The sequence below is a fragment of the Accipiter gentilis genome, chromosome 4, assembly GCF_929443795.1.
Source record: "Accipiter gentilis chromosome 4, bAccGen1.1, whole genome shotgun sequence".
Taxonomy (NCBI): domain Eukaryota; kingdom Metazoa; phylum Chordata; class Aves; order Accipitriformes; family Accipitridae; genus Astur; species Astur gentilis.
The window spans coordinates 47,331,476-47,345,267 of NC_064883.1; the positions used below are offsets into that span (position 1 = coordinate 47,331,476).

The following is a 13,792-nucleotide window of genomic DNA, read 5'->3' on the forward strand; positions in this document are numbered from 1 at the left end:
ATACATGTCTGAGAAGACAACTTACAGAACTTGCATTTTAAAACAATGTTACATAACGATTTTAACACAGAAAATCTGGTGCCGAGATGTTTTAGTTGTAACTTCTAGAGCAAAGAATTATTTTAAAACATTCTTAAATCATATGCAAAAGTGTTAACAAGCTTTCATGTTTCTCTGTTACTCCTACTTCTGCGATGCTAAAATATAAACCACCTTCTATTAGAGGTACTGTAATTGAATACAGTAATACACACCTGTATTGACCAAAGCTCAAAGTTTTATAACGTCTTTGCCTACTTCCATCCTTCCTACTTGTCTGTTACCATTTAATGAACTACCTTAGTATGGAAAATTCAAAGTTACATTTTTTGTATTACAAGGTACCTGATACACTTTTAAACAATGCAAATAAGCACCTTAGACCAGAAATCCCCATTGTGTAATTCCCCATTCTGTAGTCCTGGAGGTCCCGTTTATTCTGATGAGTGATCACTATAGTTCTTCCGCACATCCCACTTTAATCAACACTGATGAGCATCAGGATTAAGGCAAAAAAACCCCACAACTTTCTTCTCAAAGCAGTCACCAGGTTACCTGTCTAGAAGCAAATGCTTTCTTCTTTTACACAGCATAGATCAAGGCATAATAATAATAATCAAGACACTATGCATCCCAGGTGGCTAGCCTCACTTGGCTAGGGGCAGCAGGGGCAGAACACCACACAGACAAAGATACAAAGAATATAAATTGTTTACTGAGAAAGAAACCTAATGGATGACCCCCAAATCTCACGTTTTCCTTTTTACTCAGCTAGGGCAAAAAGTATCTGTTTAAACCTCTCCTTTTTCTAAGCACTTTCTGATAAGGCTATTAACACTAATAAATATCAACTGGGCTAGTAAATGTTCATAACCAGCAGAAACAGCACCACATTTTACTATATATGCACATAACCAGCATATACATGCAGCAAGAAATCAAAATAAGTAGACCCTTGGATCAGTGAAGAAACAAAGCTTAGCTAATAAACATTTGAGTCTGAAGTTCCTAAAAGTGTGGACCTTATGAAGATGCCATTCTGTAGACGTCACCAGCAACAGCAAGTCACCGATCTTTACACCTTGGATTTGCTGTTACCCAGAGTAGTGGTATCTTGCACAGTTCTAGTATTTTGACATGGAACACACTGTATATGTAAGCATAGCAGTCACACACTTTGGACAGTGCTTTCTCTGAGAAGCCCAAGGCAGTGTGCAAAGTATTAACATAAATAATAGCATCTTCTGTGAACTAGTAATGATAGCTTATTTTACAGGCTGAAGAACTGAACAGGAGAAGGTAAAAAAAACAAGAAACAGGATTTGATCTCAATCTTTGCTTTTAAAATAAATTGTTCAGACTAAAACCAGCAACATATAAAAGTCCTGTTTTAGCAGGCCTAGCAATATTACAATAAGCAAAAGTGTTCTCTGATGCTTAAGTGATGCAGCTTTTTGGTCTTGTGCTTTAGACACTTACGTTCCACCTGAATACCATCTGCATGGGGTTTGCTTTTTGGTTCCTGGCTCCCAGCTTTTGCATCATCATCATCATCCAGCAGAGGAACATAGTCTGTTTTATCTACCGTTTCTCCAACCACATCATCAAATTTCTCTGCTTCCAGAGTGGCAATGAAGTCCCTTTTCACTTCTTCCTCAATCTCAGGAGTTGGCTCTGTCAGAGCATCCGCAAGACTGAGGTTGTGATCCAAGTCAGCCATGCTTTAGCACCTTTGCAACCTGAAAAGTGATGTGGGGAAGAAGAAAAAGAAAGTAACATTTTAATAAGAGAGCTTTTAAGTTTACACAGAGTTTGATGTTGACAACTGCGTGCCTCCTGTGCCATAACACAAAAAGAAACATTTGCTTTAGCACTCAATTAATTCCCAGATGTTTACAAAAACCCCACACCAGTACAGAAACAAACAGCTGGATCATCTAAATCAGGTTTTACTGCATGAACATTACATTTCATGTGATATTTTATCAGTATTAAAAAAAACAACCAACAAACAAACAAAAAAACCCCACACCCCAAAACAGTACATGGCCAGCATAAACACAGTCTTATACACTGATTTCTGCCTTGCCCCAGATCTGCGAGTTAATTACATACCCTCAGGAACAGAAAGACAAATGACGCAAGGGAATTTAGTTCTTGGGTTGGACTCCACCCAGCCTCCCCTATGGAGATTAGGATTTTACATAATCTCTGATGTATACTTCAGTGATGCTTTTGATCCCTTTGATAGGGTCCTGTAGCATGTTTATGTCCTCAGCGAACCTTGCTAATACCAACAAACCCACTCTAGCTCTGGGATTTGTGCTGGAAGGTGAAGTTTTAATAATGCTTACACGAAAAAAGATAGTAAAGTACACATGTACACATTATATATAAAGCTAGAAATTGGAAGTGGAAAGAATCACCATTTATCTTTTCCTCTGTGATTTGTATCTCAGCATTCAATTTAACTTCCTGGCACTAAACAGAAAATGTACCTGAACAGATTCACCTCTTTTGCAGCTAAAGCTTTCAGGTTGGCATAACAAATATACCCATAAACAATATTTTTTTTTCCACATTTCATCCTTTTGAAGTTATTATTAGGAACAACAGCCAACAAATCCTGACGTGAATTTGTAGAAAGCTGTCTAAGGGAGCAAAACCCACCGCTTCTGATTGACAGAAGGCGCATTTCTGAAACTTTCTTTCAGAGCAGTGTTAGTCCATGTTCTGTATGCATGACACTATTAAAACAGCAAAGATATCAAAACCTCTAGTCATACATTTTAGCCATTTGCAGAAATTGTCTGGTACAAACTGTAAAAACCAAAACTATAAAGGGCCATTAGTATCTAAATTAGCATACTTACTACTCCTACTAGGGTAGCTCAACTTCCTTTAGTTTTGGTCTATGTTTAGATGCAAAAAGGATTTTGATGCTGATCTGTATTACGCTCGCTATTAGATGCACGATCTGTGCAGAGACTCTCCCTGTTAGTGAAAGATTTACTCCACCTTAGGAGTCCAGCAAGCCAATGCAGCAGTGCCTGGTTGAGAATTAGTAGAGGACAAGGACATGGAAACAATAAGTTCAGAGTTCCAACAACAAATTCATCCAAACAAAAGGATATGAAGGAGCTTAGGTAAAGTGAGTTATCATTTTCCGACCAATCCTCATTATATTAGACAAGAACCGCCAAGCAACATTAGGAGAAAATCAGAAACGGAGCTGAAGATACAGAACTGCATACGTAAAGAGGCACGGACACTCACAAGAAAACACAATGGGCATCTGTATGTGTTGGTTAATGAAGGCCTGACCCAAGTGGCCACTGCGCAGAAGTCCAGGGTCACTGACTTACATGGTGACTGCAGAACATAGATCCTCTTGTTCCTAAAAAACAAAGGCTCCTACTCCTTGAACTACAGGAAATTCTTCGTCAGCAGTATATGGCCACTGACACATACCTACAGGCTCAAGCCTGTATAAGGCAATATTTCACATTCTTTATAAACAATGGTATCACACTGATATATTGTTGTTTATGTAATTGCATGCAAGTATATTATGGAAACTAATTCAGTTAAATCTATGCTTTTTTTTCTTTAACAATAAAAGGTCAGATTTCAAGCCAGATCAGACTTCAAGCAGCAACTACAGTTTTTGTTTGTTTAGATAAAGGCCCTGAAGAATTACCACTTAATGGAAATCTAAAGGTGAAAGGTTTGGAGCTCTTAACCCTTTGCGCAGGGTCACAGTTGAATGAATTATGGTTATTTAAAAAAGCCATCTTTATATTTAAGTGAAAGAGTCTTGTTAAAAAAAGTTTCTTTCAGATAGAAGTTCTTGACTATTTTCAAGACACACCATTGCACAGATCTGCGCACAACTGACCGCATTACCCTTTACTGAGTTTCAACCAGGGAAGTAAGTCACTTCTAGAAGTTTTATCTTTGCATAGGCCAGTCTCTTCGAAGAAAGAAATGGGACTCTTAAATGGCCATCATTTCAACCATGTCCTCCCTTGCTTTCAACTTGAAAGTGAAATGATGGCTTTTAGGTCAGTCAATCACCAAAAAAAAAATTTTTGGACCTATGAACATTTCATCTTTTTCTTCTGAAAATTTCATTTAGCATAAGAAAGAAAAACAATGTTTAAAATTTTCAATAAGCTGCTTCACAATGCTACTAGAAAATGCAAGAATCAAGAGTACTGTCAGAAAATAGCTAGAGAACATCCAATAACTTGAGGAATAAACAAGCAAAGGCTAGAGTGAACACACCAGACGCGGAAAGAAAAATCCGACTCCTGCTGTTTGCAGCAGGCATGCCAGGTTGGGCTTAATCAGACTTTGCAGATGTCACAAGTCCTTCATGTTCGTAGTATCGTATTTGGTTCTGCACCAACGCCAGCACAGCAAGGTTTACCCATCAAGAACCTGAAATTTTATGTAAATGGCATTTGGGAAAACCTCTCTTTTTAACCTCACTCCAAATGCTCACTAGCAGTAGATTACAGTCCATAAACTGAACTATCAGCTCACAACTCTCACATATTCGCTTCAGATTAAGCATTCCTATTTTAGTTTTAGGAACATGAGTGGCCTTTTAGGACCATTTCCTCTTGACATCTTAATTTAGGGTCTGTCCAAATAGCAAATCATTGCCATCCTCCCACTCTAATGGAACCTATTACCCGACTACTTTATAGAGAGGCCCTTTAACTTTTAGCATCCCCTCCTCTCCATGATCCAAACCCAGTAACCATCTATGGCCAACACCAGACCACACAGAAACCTGTATGGCCATAATCATTGGTTTGTAGTCAGAGCAAGCTTATAAGCAGCATTTAGATGCCCCAGAAACTATTTAGTCCCTGTTCCACTAAGATATTCAGTCACCTTTTCTCTAGACCTAAACAACTGTACTTCAACTAATGGAGCAAATGCCTCCGGAGCCCCGGTGGCAGCGGGACCTGCCATGTGAGTAGGGTTAGGGAAACAGTTAGGAATTCTTAAATACAAATCAAGGCTAATCCCACCCAGATCATCCTCCAACATACGAATATTCCACCACAAGCAACTGATGGATTCACATCGTGCTTTTTTTTCCTCCACATTAGTGTGGTAGCACTTTATGAAATAGCTGCCATAAAATAGCATTGACAATGTCTCTATTTCAGACCTACATAGGAACTAGGACACTAAAGCAATCTAGTTTCTGAGGAAAGATAATAATGAGGTTATGCAGACTTATCAGCAGGACATTTCCTTGTCTATATTTAACTTAATAGGGAATGCAGAAACTATGTATATTTTAAAAAAAAAAAAAAAATCAGTGTAACTAATAAAAGCCATTTTGTATTTTTTGTAGCAAATACAGAACTGGTATCTCAGGCATGTAAAAGCTCCTGGCAAATAATCGGCTGCCCCAACCCAAAGCACCACAGCAGCTATGGGAAGCCTTCAACAGCCCAGGTAGGATGAAAGGACAGCCAGAACATCACTAGAATTGGACTAGAAGCAATTTCTCTTCTTTATTTCTGGTGTTAGAGCAGCCAAACTACACCAGTTCCCAGACTCCCAGTTTGAACTAGGGCTTATAGAGTTAACCAAGACAAAAGGAAATAAGTACATTGCACAGATTCTGCCCAAGGGTTGGAAGCAAATCCTGAAGCATATTCATGTGTTGACCAGCTTCAGCAAGACAGATGCTTCCTATACCATTTTCATTCATATGGAACAAAGTTAGCTACGTATAGGAAGCATTCAAGACTCTTCATCAAGATGCACCTTAATACACTGTGTGTTACATAGCTATGCAAATCAGATACTAACAGAGTACAAGGACTATGAATTCTGACATTAACTTTTAAGATGAAAGGGCAAAACTGAGGAATTAGCAAGGTTTCAGAAGGCAGCAGTTTAAAAATTTATTAAATAATTCTTCAGCTGTGAGACAGCTGATGAGGTCCTCTTGTTTGTTAAATAGCAGAGGGAATAACAGCAGTAATGGTGTACAACCAACCTGCATGACTCAAGATTTCTATCTCTGGAAGAGCCTCAGAGGACAGTCAAGTCTTCCCTGAAGAACACCAAGTTGAGTAAGTATTTTGCTCAGAGGAAAGGTGTGGAAAGGAGCAGACCATAGCATTACCAGTCTCACAGTGACAGCTGTACTACAGACAAAGAAAAGAGTTTTCCTGTAACTAGACATTCCTCAATCCGTTCCAGGAAATCTTCAAATCATTCCACAGCAAATAAATCATATTCTCTTAATTCACTTTTTTTAAAAAGAATTGTTTAGACTTCTTCATGTTCCAGCAACAGCTGATCTGTTATACCCAGTATTTACCCCATCTGTTTCTTTTTATGCTCAGAATCTTTGTGTACCCAGTAACCTGTTCATTTTGATAAATAAACTCCATTTTCTTGTTGGCTAATCTGAAAGATACAGAAGAGTTATTTTAATCTCTTACCCATATCACAGACCCCCACCCTGGCGTCTTGTTCCAAAGAGCTCCTACTATTTACCCAATTCACTTAGCCTCTCCCTTTCAAAATGAGCTCCTTTCTGGGTGTTCCCATCATCTTATTTGATGTTTGACCACATCCACAAGGCTGACGTTTGCTACGTATGCAGAACTTGTGCTCTGCGAACCAATTTAGAGAGTCACAGACTCACAACATTCTAGAGATCCCAAAGAAGTTAGACTAGCACTTCCTTGCAGAAGTTTTACTTTAAGTGACCTAGTAGAATAACTTTCAAGAAACATCATCTCATCCAGCCACCCTCTGAAAGTAGAAGCAGTACAAACAACTCTTACTTGCATAAACCACTGCCTCTAGCTTCCCATCTAGGGAAGAGTGGAATTTATTTCCTGAACTTTGGATTTCCATTTTGTAGCTTCCTTAACTGCACTGCTGTGTACATGCCTCTGGGCATGCACAGGCTTTGAATTTAAAGTTATGATCCGTCTGACCCAGTTTTTGTGCATCTCATCTGAAGATGGAGAAAGGGGAGAGCAGGCAAGTGGGGGCAGGGGATGCTGCCTACAAAAAAAAAAAAAAAAAAAAAGAGATACTTGAAAACCTGTAAACTGTTTATAAAGAGAATCATACTTGGCACAAGACATTGACTTACTTCCCTCAGTTTTTTGGCAGAGGGAATAGATGATTTTTCCCAGAGAAGCACATACACAACAGGTACCAGCCTCTGCCAGTTATGCAAGGCAGAGCATTTGCTACTGCCAGCCCCACAGTGACACAGCACTTCCACCCGCTCCAGAGAGCCCTGCAAGGCTGCTGGTCTCCTAAAGTGGATACACATCTCTATCCTGTACCAAGTGAGCTGTATTCAGCCTCTGTTCTTTCACTTAACACCGATTTTGATAGTTAGTGGCTGTATTCCTACTAGTATTAACTAGATATTCTCCTCTACCAAAATAAAGTTTGAGCAACCTTTATGCCAAAAGGGTAAGAGAAATCTATTCAGAAAAAGTAGCACATCTAAGAGGAATAAGAAACGAAGCAACATTTCCTCCCTTTTGTTTATTTGTTTAAAGGAGACACTCTGATACACAGATTTATGAGAAGCATATATATTATTTCATCAGATCCACTTGCTCCTTTAAAATTAGCTCCTAACTACATACAGAATAAAATCCCCAACTGGAAGAAACAGGGACAGCTCAGTCATAATTCCCATTTCTCTTGTCATAAGTCAGCTTGCTTTTCTTAGATGAGGCTCTCATGAGCACTTAGCAGTGGCCGTCGAGGCATAAGAAAACAGGACAGCAGGGAGCAGATATATGCTAAGTCATCTTCCTTCACAGTATCCTGAAGGGAGTCCTCCATGAATAGGATGTCTGCATCTATCATTTAAAAAGAAAGGACACCTCAATGAATCAAGCTGATGGTGTTTCTTACGTTCCATGGCTGGGCACAACAAATCTATGACCTAATTTAATTTTTTATGATTTATTTTTTTTTTGCACAGTCTGAACCAGTGGGGGTTTTTTTAGTTGTGAGGTTTTTTTGGTTGTTTGGTTTTTGAGGGTTTTTTTGGTTTGGGTTGGGGTTTTTTTTTTTTTTTTTAAGTTAAACACAGTAAGATCTCTGCTTTGTTTTTGTTCTGAGTCACAGGAAATCACTCAAATTACTAGAAGCATCTTCTCAGATGTAGTGACATGCAGGTCAAGTGATCTTTATTAAAGTCTCTCCAACAACACTTACAAATTCATGTTCAACTCAATTGCTAGAAAAACCAATGCAACAGCCTCAAAATGGGTGTCCTGAATTACAGGCTTATATTCAGGAATTAGTTCCCCAAAAATGCAGTGATGTACAGCTGCCATCTCACTAGCAGAGGGAAGACTGTCCAGTCCAGATACTCAAGACCTGCTAGACAAGCGTAAGTACCTGATACTGCACACATCATCATACCACTAGTTAAGTAGAAGGCTATAGATATTTACATAGCAAAAATCAAACAATGATTTTAAACTTTGAGTAGCTGTTTAAACCAGAGTGCAGTCAGCAGCTTTCTCAACTTCTGTGAGCTAAAGCAAACAGCAGAGAGCAGTTTCCAGCTCCAGTTTGCCACAGCACTCGAGCTGCCAACCTCTGTGTCACACTAAGGGTCTGCTTACATAAGGCATCACATAAAATATCTTATTACTAATTTCAAATGCTTGTTTGGGCTTCCAGCAACATCAGGATTTCAGTAAGAGTCATGTCATACAAAACCACATTCTCCTTCAGACAATACATAAATACAGCAAAAGAGTTTCCAACTATTATTTATACAGCTTAAGTAATTACCTTCCTCCTTTATGAAGGGCAAAAGGAGTGTCAAGTATAGAGAAGGTAGATTTGGGGCATTGGTGGTTTTACACCTGGATTGCTACAACAGACAAAACACTTGTAGAGTTGTTTCCCTTCTCAGAACAAGTTCGCCAACAGCTTTCTGGCTAATTTTAAGTATATAGAATACATTAAATAAGTCCCAGAACCTCCAAGCTCCTATAGATAAGTTAAAAAGTGCACAACTGAAGTGAAGGCAAAGAAGTTTCTATTACTGCCTCCACAGAGAAACACAAGGACAACGTATTTATTTCCACTCAGGACTACCAAGCTGCAGTACATGCTATCCATCATGCAGGCAGGGTGGTGACAGACACAAGGGTACTGCAAAGGATTTGGGATATGGCAAGGTGTCCCTAAGAAGTCTGGGCTTTTATACAGAAGTCAGTGCCACTGAACCACGTAACTGATAACCATAAAATAGCTCCAAAGGCTTGATGCAAATCTCGGTTCACTTCCACAATCAGTTTATGGCCACATGGGAGATAATAAACATGATGGTTTAACTTCTCACTTTAGATGGGTTTGATGAAGTTGTGATTCAGCTTGTCAACAGAATTTCAAAGCCAAGGCAGAGCTTCAGCCACTATTGCTTCCTCATAACACAGTTTGCTCAGAGTCATTTCCTCTTCCATGTCTGATATCTCACTACTTCCACTTACCAGGTCATTAATCACCTTTCTCAGCTTTTGATTCAGGCTGCTATTCTCACTTGAGGTTTTTTTCCTGTTTAAAAAAGCCTACAACATGAAACAGGTTAAACGAGCTCCAAGTGACACTACACACGCACCGAAACGATCCTGGAGATTCTCAAGGTGTCTGTAGCCTGTTCAGTCCTGAGTAACTGAACTTGCACATTAGGCACGCAAGGAGCCAAGACTGATCCAAGCAGAAAATGAAATGAGCGCTCCAAGCATTGCTGGTCTTTCACTTGGGAGAGGACAGTTGGAGTAAACACGTGAGCAGGCATGAATGTGAGCAAAAAGATTAGATTCAGGTAAAGTCTTGGGTGGAACACACATATACATGTACTTTGGATGAGGAAAAGAGCCTAAGTCAAATAAAGGAAACAAGCCTAAGAAAGTGGAAGGGGACAGGCAAAAGAGGAAAATGGACGCAAGAGCCACAAGACGACTGAGCAGAAGCTTGACCATGGTAGACTTGTTAGAACTGTATTGCGAACTGGGAAGTTGACTAAGATGTGAAAACTGCACACTGATCTACATACGGACATGAGGAAAACCAGCAGTTATATTCCAGGTGGGTTCATGAATTTTTCCAGAAAGTGGCCACAAAGACAAGCTGAGAAGCAGTTATAGTCTTAGCTGGGACCGATACTATGGAATTGGGAAAATTCGAAGCAATTGAAGAGACTCTGCAGAAGATGTTCAGGATGGCTGCAGGCAGGGGGGCTGCAAGCACTGCAGGTGGTAAGCACAGCCTGCATGCCAACTGTGCTTCGTTAATGCTATTAGTCATTCACTTTCATGGGCATGTTAATATTTTGAATAAACAAAGAGCAACTGTCAGACAGAATGGAAACCGCCACAGTGAGGCCAATAGACTACGACAGGGAAAGTCATTTGAACAAAACGAGCTCTAGCTGACAAAGGCCATTTTTTTTAATGCCATACCTTCAACTTTTCTGAACTGCAACTTCAGAATTTCCAAGCTCATGGCTTAAAAAAGTGCAGTTATTTCAATTTCATGATGCCCTGTAAGAGTCTGCATAATTCTGGGTTTTATTTAGTATTTCCAAAGAGTATCCATCAATTTGTAGGGTTTCATTACTTAGGGTACGAGCCATTTCTCCACTGTTTGAAGTAAAGCATTATTTGGTTATATTTGCAGTACCAATTAACAGCACAACTTCTACAACTAGATTGCATACGAATCTTTAATGAACATTTCTGCTACATAAGCTTGAAACATTTTCATCAACTAGACTTAAGAAAGCAATAATAAAGCCAGTGAAGCATGCTTTCACCATATTCAATTATTCAGATGGCATGTGAATTAGCAAAGTAAGGCAGCAGACAGTCTTCCAGTATTTGTGCCTCTTCAGTAATGTTAAAAAGATTCTCTCAGTTTTCTGGACATTTGAGATAATGTCTGGAAGGCAGGAAGAAAATAGAAGTTCATAGCTTGGAGAGACTACACTTCATCAAATGATAAAGTCTACGAAAGACATCCAGGCAGAAATCCTAAACTAGCTAGAGGACAGCTGTAAAATAACCTCCTCTCTCCACATGTGCATCTCCTACTCGCTGTCAACGTAAAAGCCATAATTAAAGTCAGCCTGAAAGCTGACAGTCCAGCATTTTTCAGGTTTACTAAAGCTACGTTTCAGTTTATAGCCACTCTTTTCAGATGTAGACCTTCATTTATGTTAAAATTTTCTGTACTTGATTTAACTAAAAAGAAACCATTTGTCGTTGAAGTAAAGGGACTTCAAAAGAAGCTGCAGGGACCAGGAGAAGACCATCCAGGGGAGGTAACAGCAACAAAGACAATTCACATCTACTTGAGTTCTCAAGTATAGACAAATTTGTAACTTGAGGAAAACCAGCTTGATTTGTCTTTCTGAAGAGGATGGTGCCCAGCCTAACAAATATAATGATCAGACATCAGCTTTGCATCTCCGTTATGGCAGTTACATCTCCAACACCAGACATATGCAGAGCGCATTTGAGAGAAGTTACACAATCCACACACCAGGTAATGAAAAGCTCCCAAATGCAAATAAAAATTTCATTGGAGCTGGCTAGAAGAAAGACTACTGTAATAGCTACTGAACACTGAAAGACTTTATGAAAGGACTATATACATTTACAGCTGTAACAACAAGCACAATGGGATTCCATGGCTGTTCCACCTTCTCCAGGGCAGAAGCCTAGTGATCCAGGATGATGTTTTTCAAGAAACTTTAGCCTTATGCCAGCAAGGACAGATGAATGCACTCAACCTTTCCACCTTTGTACTTGCATCTACAATAGACTCTTGAAAGCGGAATTCAATGCTCTGTACTGCTCATTTAAAATACAGGCTTTGCACCAGCCAAAAGAACAAACTTTTATGGTGATCTTGGTCCGTGAAGAAGTTGATCACAAATTGATCGCTGTAGTCACATCTGTTATTAGTGGAGGGAGGGAAAGAAGTAAATAAATATTAGTACTTCAAGATTTCAAGGAATCTCTGTATTCTAGTGGCAGGTAACATGCCTATTATATGCTCCTTATTATCATTATTTTCAATTAAGTAAAAGCAGTTTAAAAATAAGCGCTACATTCAGCACTTATGCAAAATAAAAATAATTATCTGGAGCTACATCTCCATCAAAGATCAAGGCAGAAGGAATACCCAAATGAAAAAGCACCAGTAAGAAGTCTTGTTTACACGTGTCTAAATATATATATACACACACACATACAGGTGCCTGTATATATGACATTCTTTAATGACAGAATAGGGAGACTTAAGAGGCATCAATAAGAACATGACATAACTGACTTTATTAAAATCAAAGATGAAGGCAGCTAAAGAGACCATTTCTCAGTTGGCAAATATCTGTCAGGAATCTCCTGGGTCACCTCCTATGACAGCGTTGTGAGAATAAAAAAGTCAGAAAGAAATCAATCAATCATCTTCCATATAATCAACACTGTTGGTACAATTACTTTGGACTAAGTTCAAGAGCAGCAGGCTGCTCAGAGAGGTTGTGGATTCTCCATTCTTGGGGATGTTCAAACCCAACAGTACACAGCTCTGGGCAACCTGCTCCAGGTGACCCTGCCCTAAGCAGAGAGGGCTTGGACTAGATTTTCTCCAGAGGTCCCTGCCAAACTCAGCTACTCCACGATTCTGACATTCTTTGAAGACCACTGTTCGTATTTTTGAAACCAATGATCAAAAGGCTATGAACAGAACAAGACATGTCCTAAAGCACTTCCATTTTGCATCTTGAAGGCAAGCCTTACCACCAAACCAAAACCACCCTTCCCAACCTCCCTGGCCACACATACATTTTTGGAAAGGATCCATTTCTGTCCCAGACTCTGAGAGGATAAAGTAGTGCAGAGGGCACGCAGTAGTGTAGTCCTGCAGTACATACGGAATTTCATTCATGCAGTGGCTTTTGCCAAGAATGAAAACGAGACAAAGCTATGTAAAAAAATTGAGGAATAATTCCAGAATTTCCACCTCTGATACACAATAGCCAATCTTGTTCATTCAAATTTTCAGGTAACTCTCTTGCTCTTAATTTAAGAACTAAAATTACTTAGGGTCCTATGAAGCTAGCTCTAGGGATCCTAACCAGTCCTGCAATGGAAAGGCAGCCACTGATCCTGCTTACTAATACACAAAAGTCTTCCTCCTGCTGCTTCAAAAGACCCACAAGTTATTACTTGTCTGCAATTGCTTCAGTTTGTCTACAGTGCGAGGCCAGAAGTCAGTACAGTAGGAAAAGCTTGACTTGCAAAACTATGAAGACAACCAGAATTAATCTGTAAGGTCAGCTCCAAAAGCAAGAATTTCATGTATATATACACACACAAGAAATATGTTAGTTTCTCACTACTCCTCACCTCCTTCTTCCTGCATGGAAAGGTATATGAGAACACAGCTTTAAGATAAAAGCAAATATTACCTAAAAAAGCTTCCACATGTTGTCACTACTTGTAAGATTATTTGGGCTTCTGTTAGCATACTGCCACCAGAGCTGTCATGACCAACTGATGGGGCTGAAACAACAGCAGCCACATGGCTAAGAGCTGCTGATCCTAGTCAAGAGCTCCCTACCCTGAGCACCAGATTTCCAATCCCCCACAGCAACCTGTGGCCACAGGCCGGGATGCAGCAAGTAAACTTCTGCCTCACAAAACAG

General features: G+C 39.5%; 1 protein-coding gene across 10 annotated transcripts in view; it reads right to left on the reverse strand.

Moving 5' to 3' along the window:
* Nucleotides 1–13,792, reverse strand: part of MAP4 (microtubule associated protein 4) — a 160,399-nt gene that overhangs the window by 105,355 nt on the left and 41,252 nt on the right. For all 10 annotated transcript variants that reach the window (XM_049798007.1, XM_049798004.1, XM_049798001.1 and 7 more), the window contains one exon: nt 1,519–1,778. In XM_049798007.1, coding sequence (XP_049653964.1) covers nt 1,519–1,759 — 241 coding nt within the window. In that variant the 5' untranslated portion in view covers nt 1,760–1,778. The remainder of the gene's footprint in view (nt 1–1,518; nt 1,779–13,792) is intronic.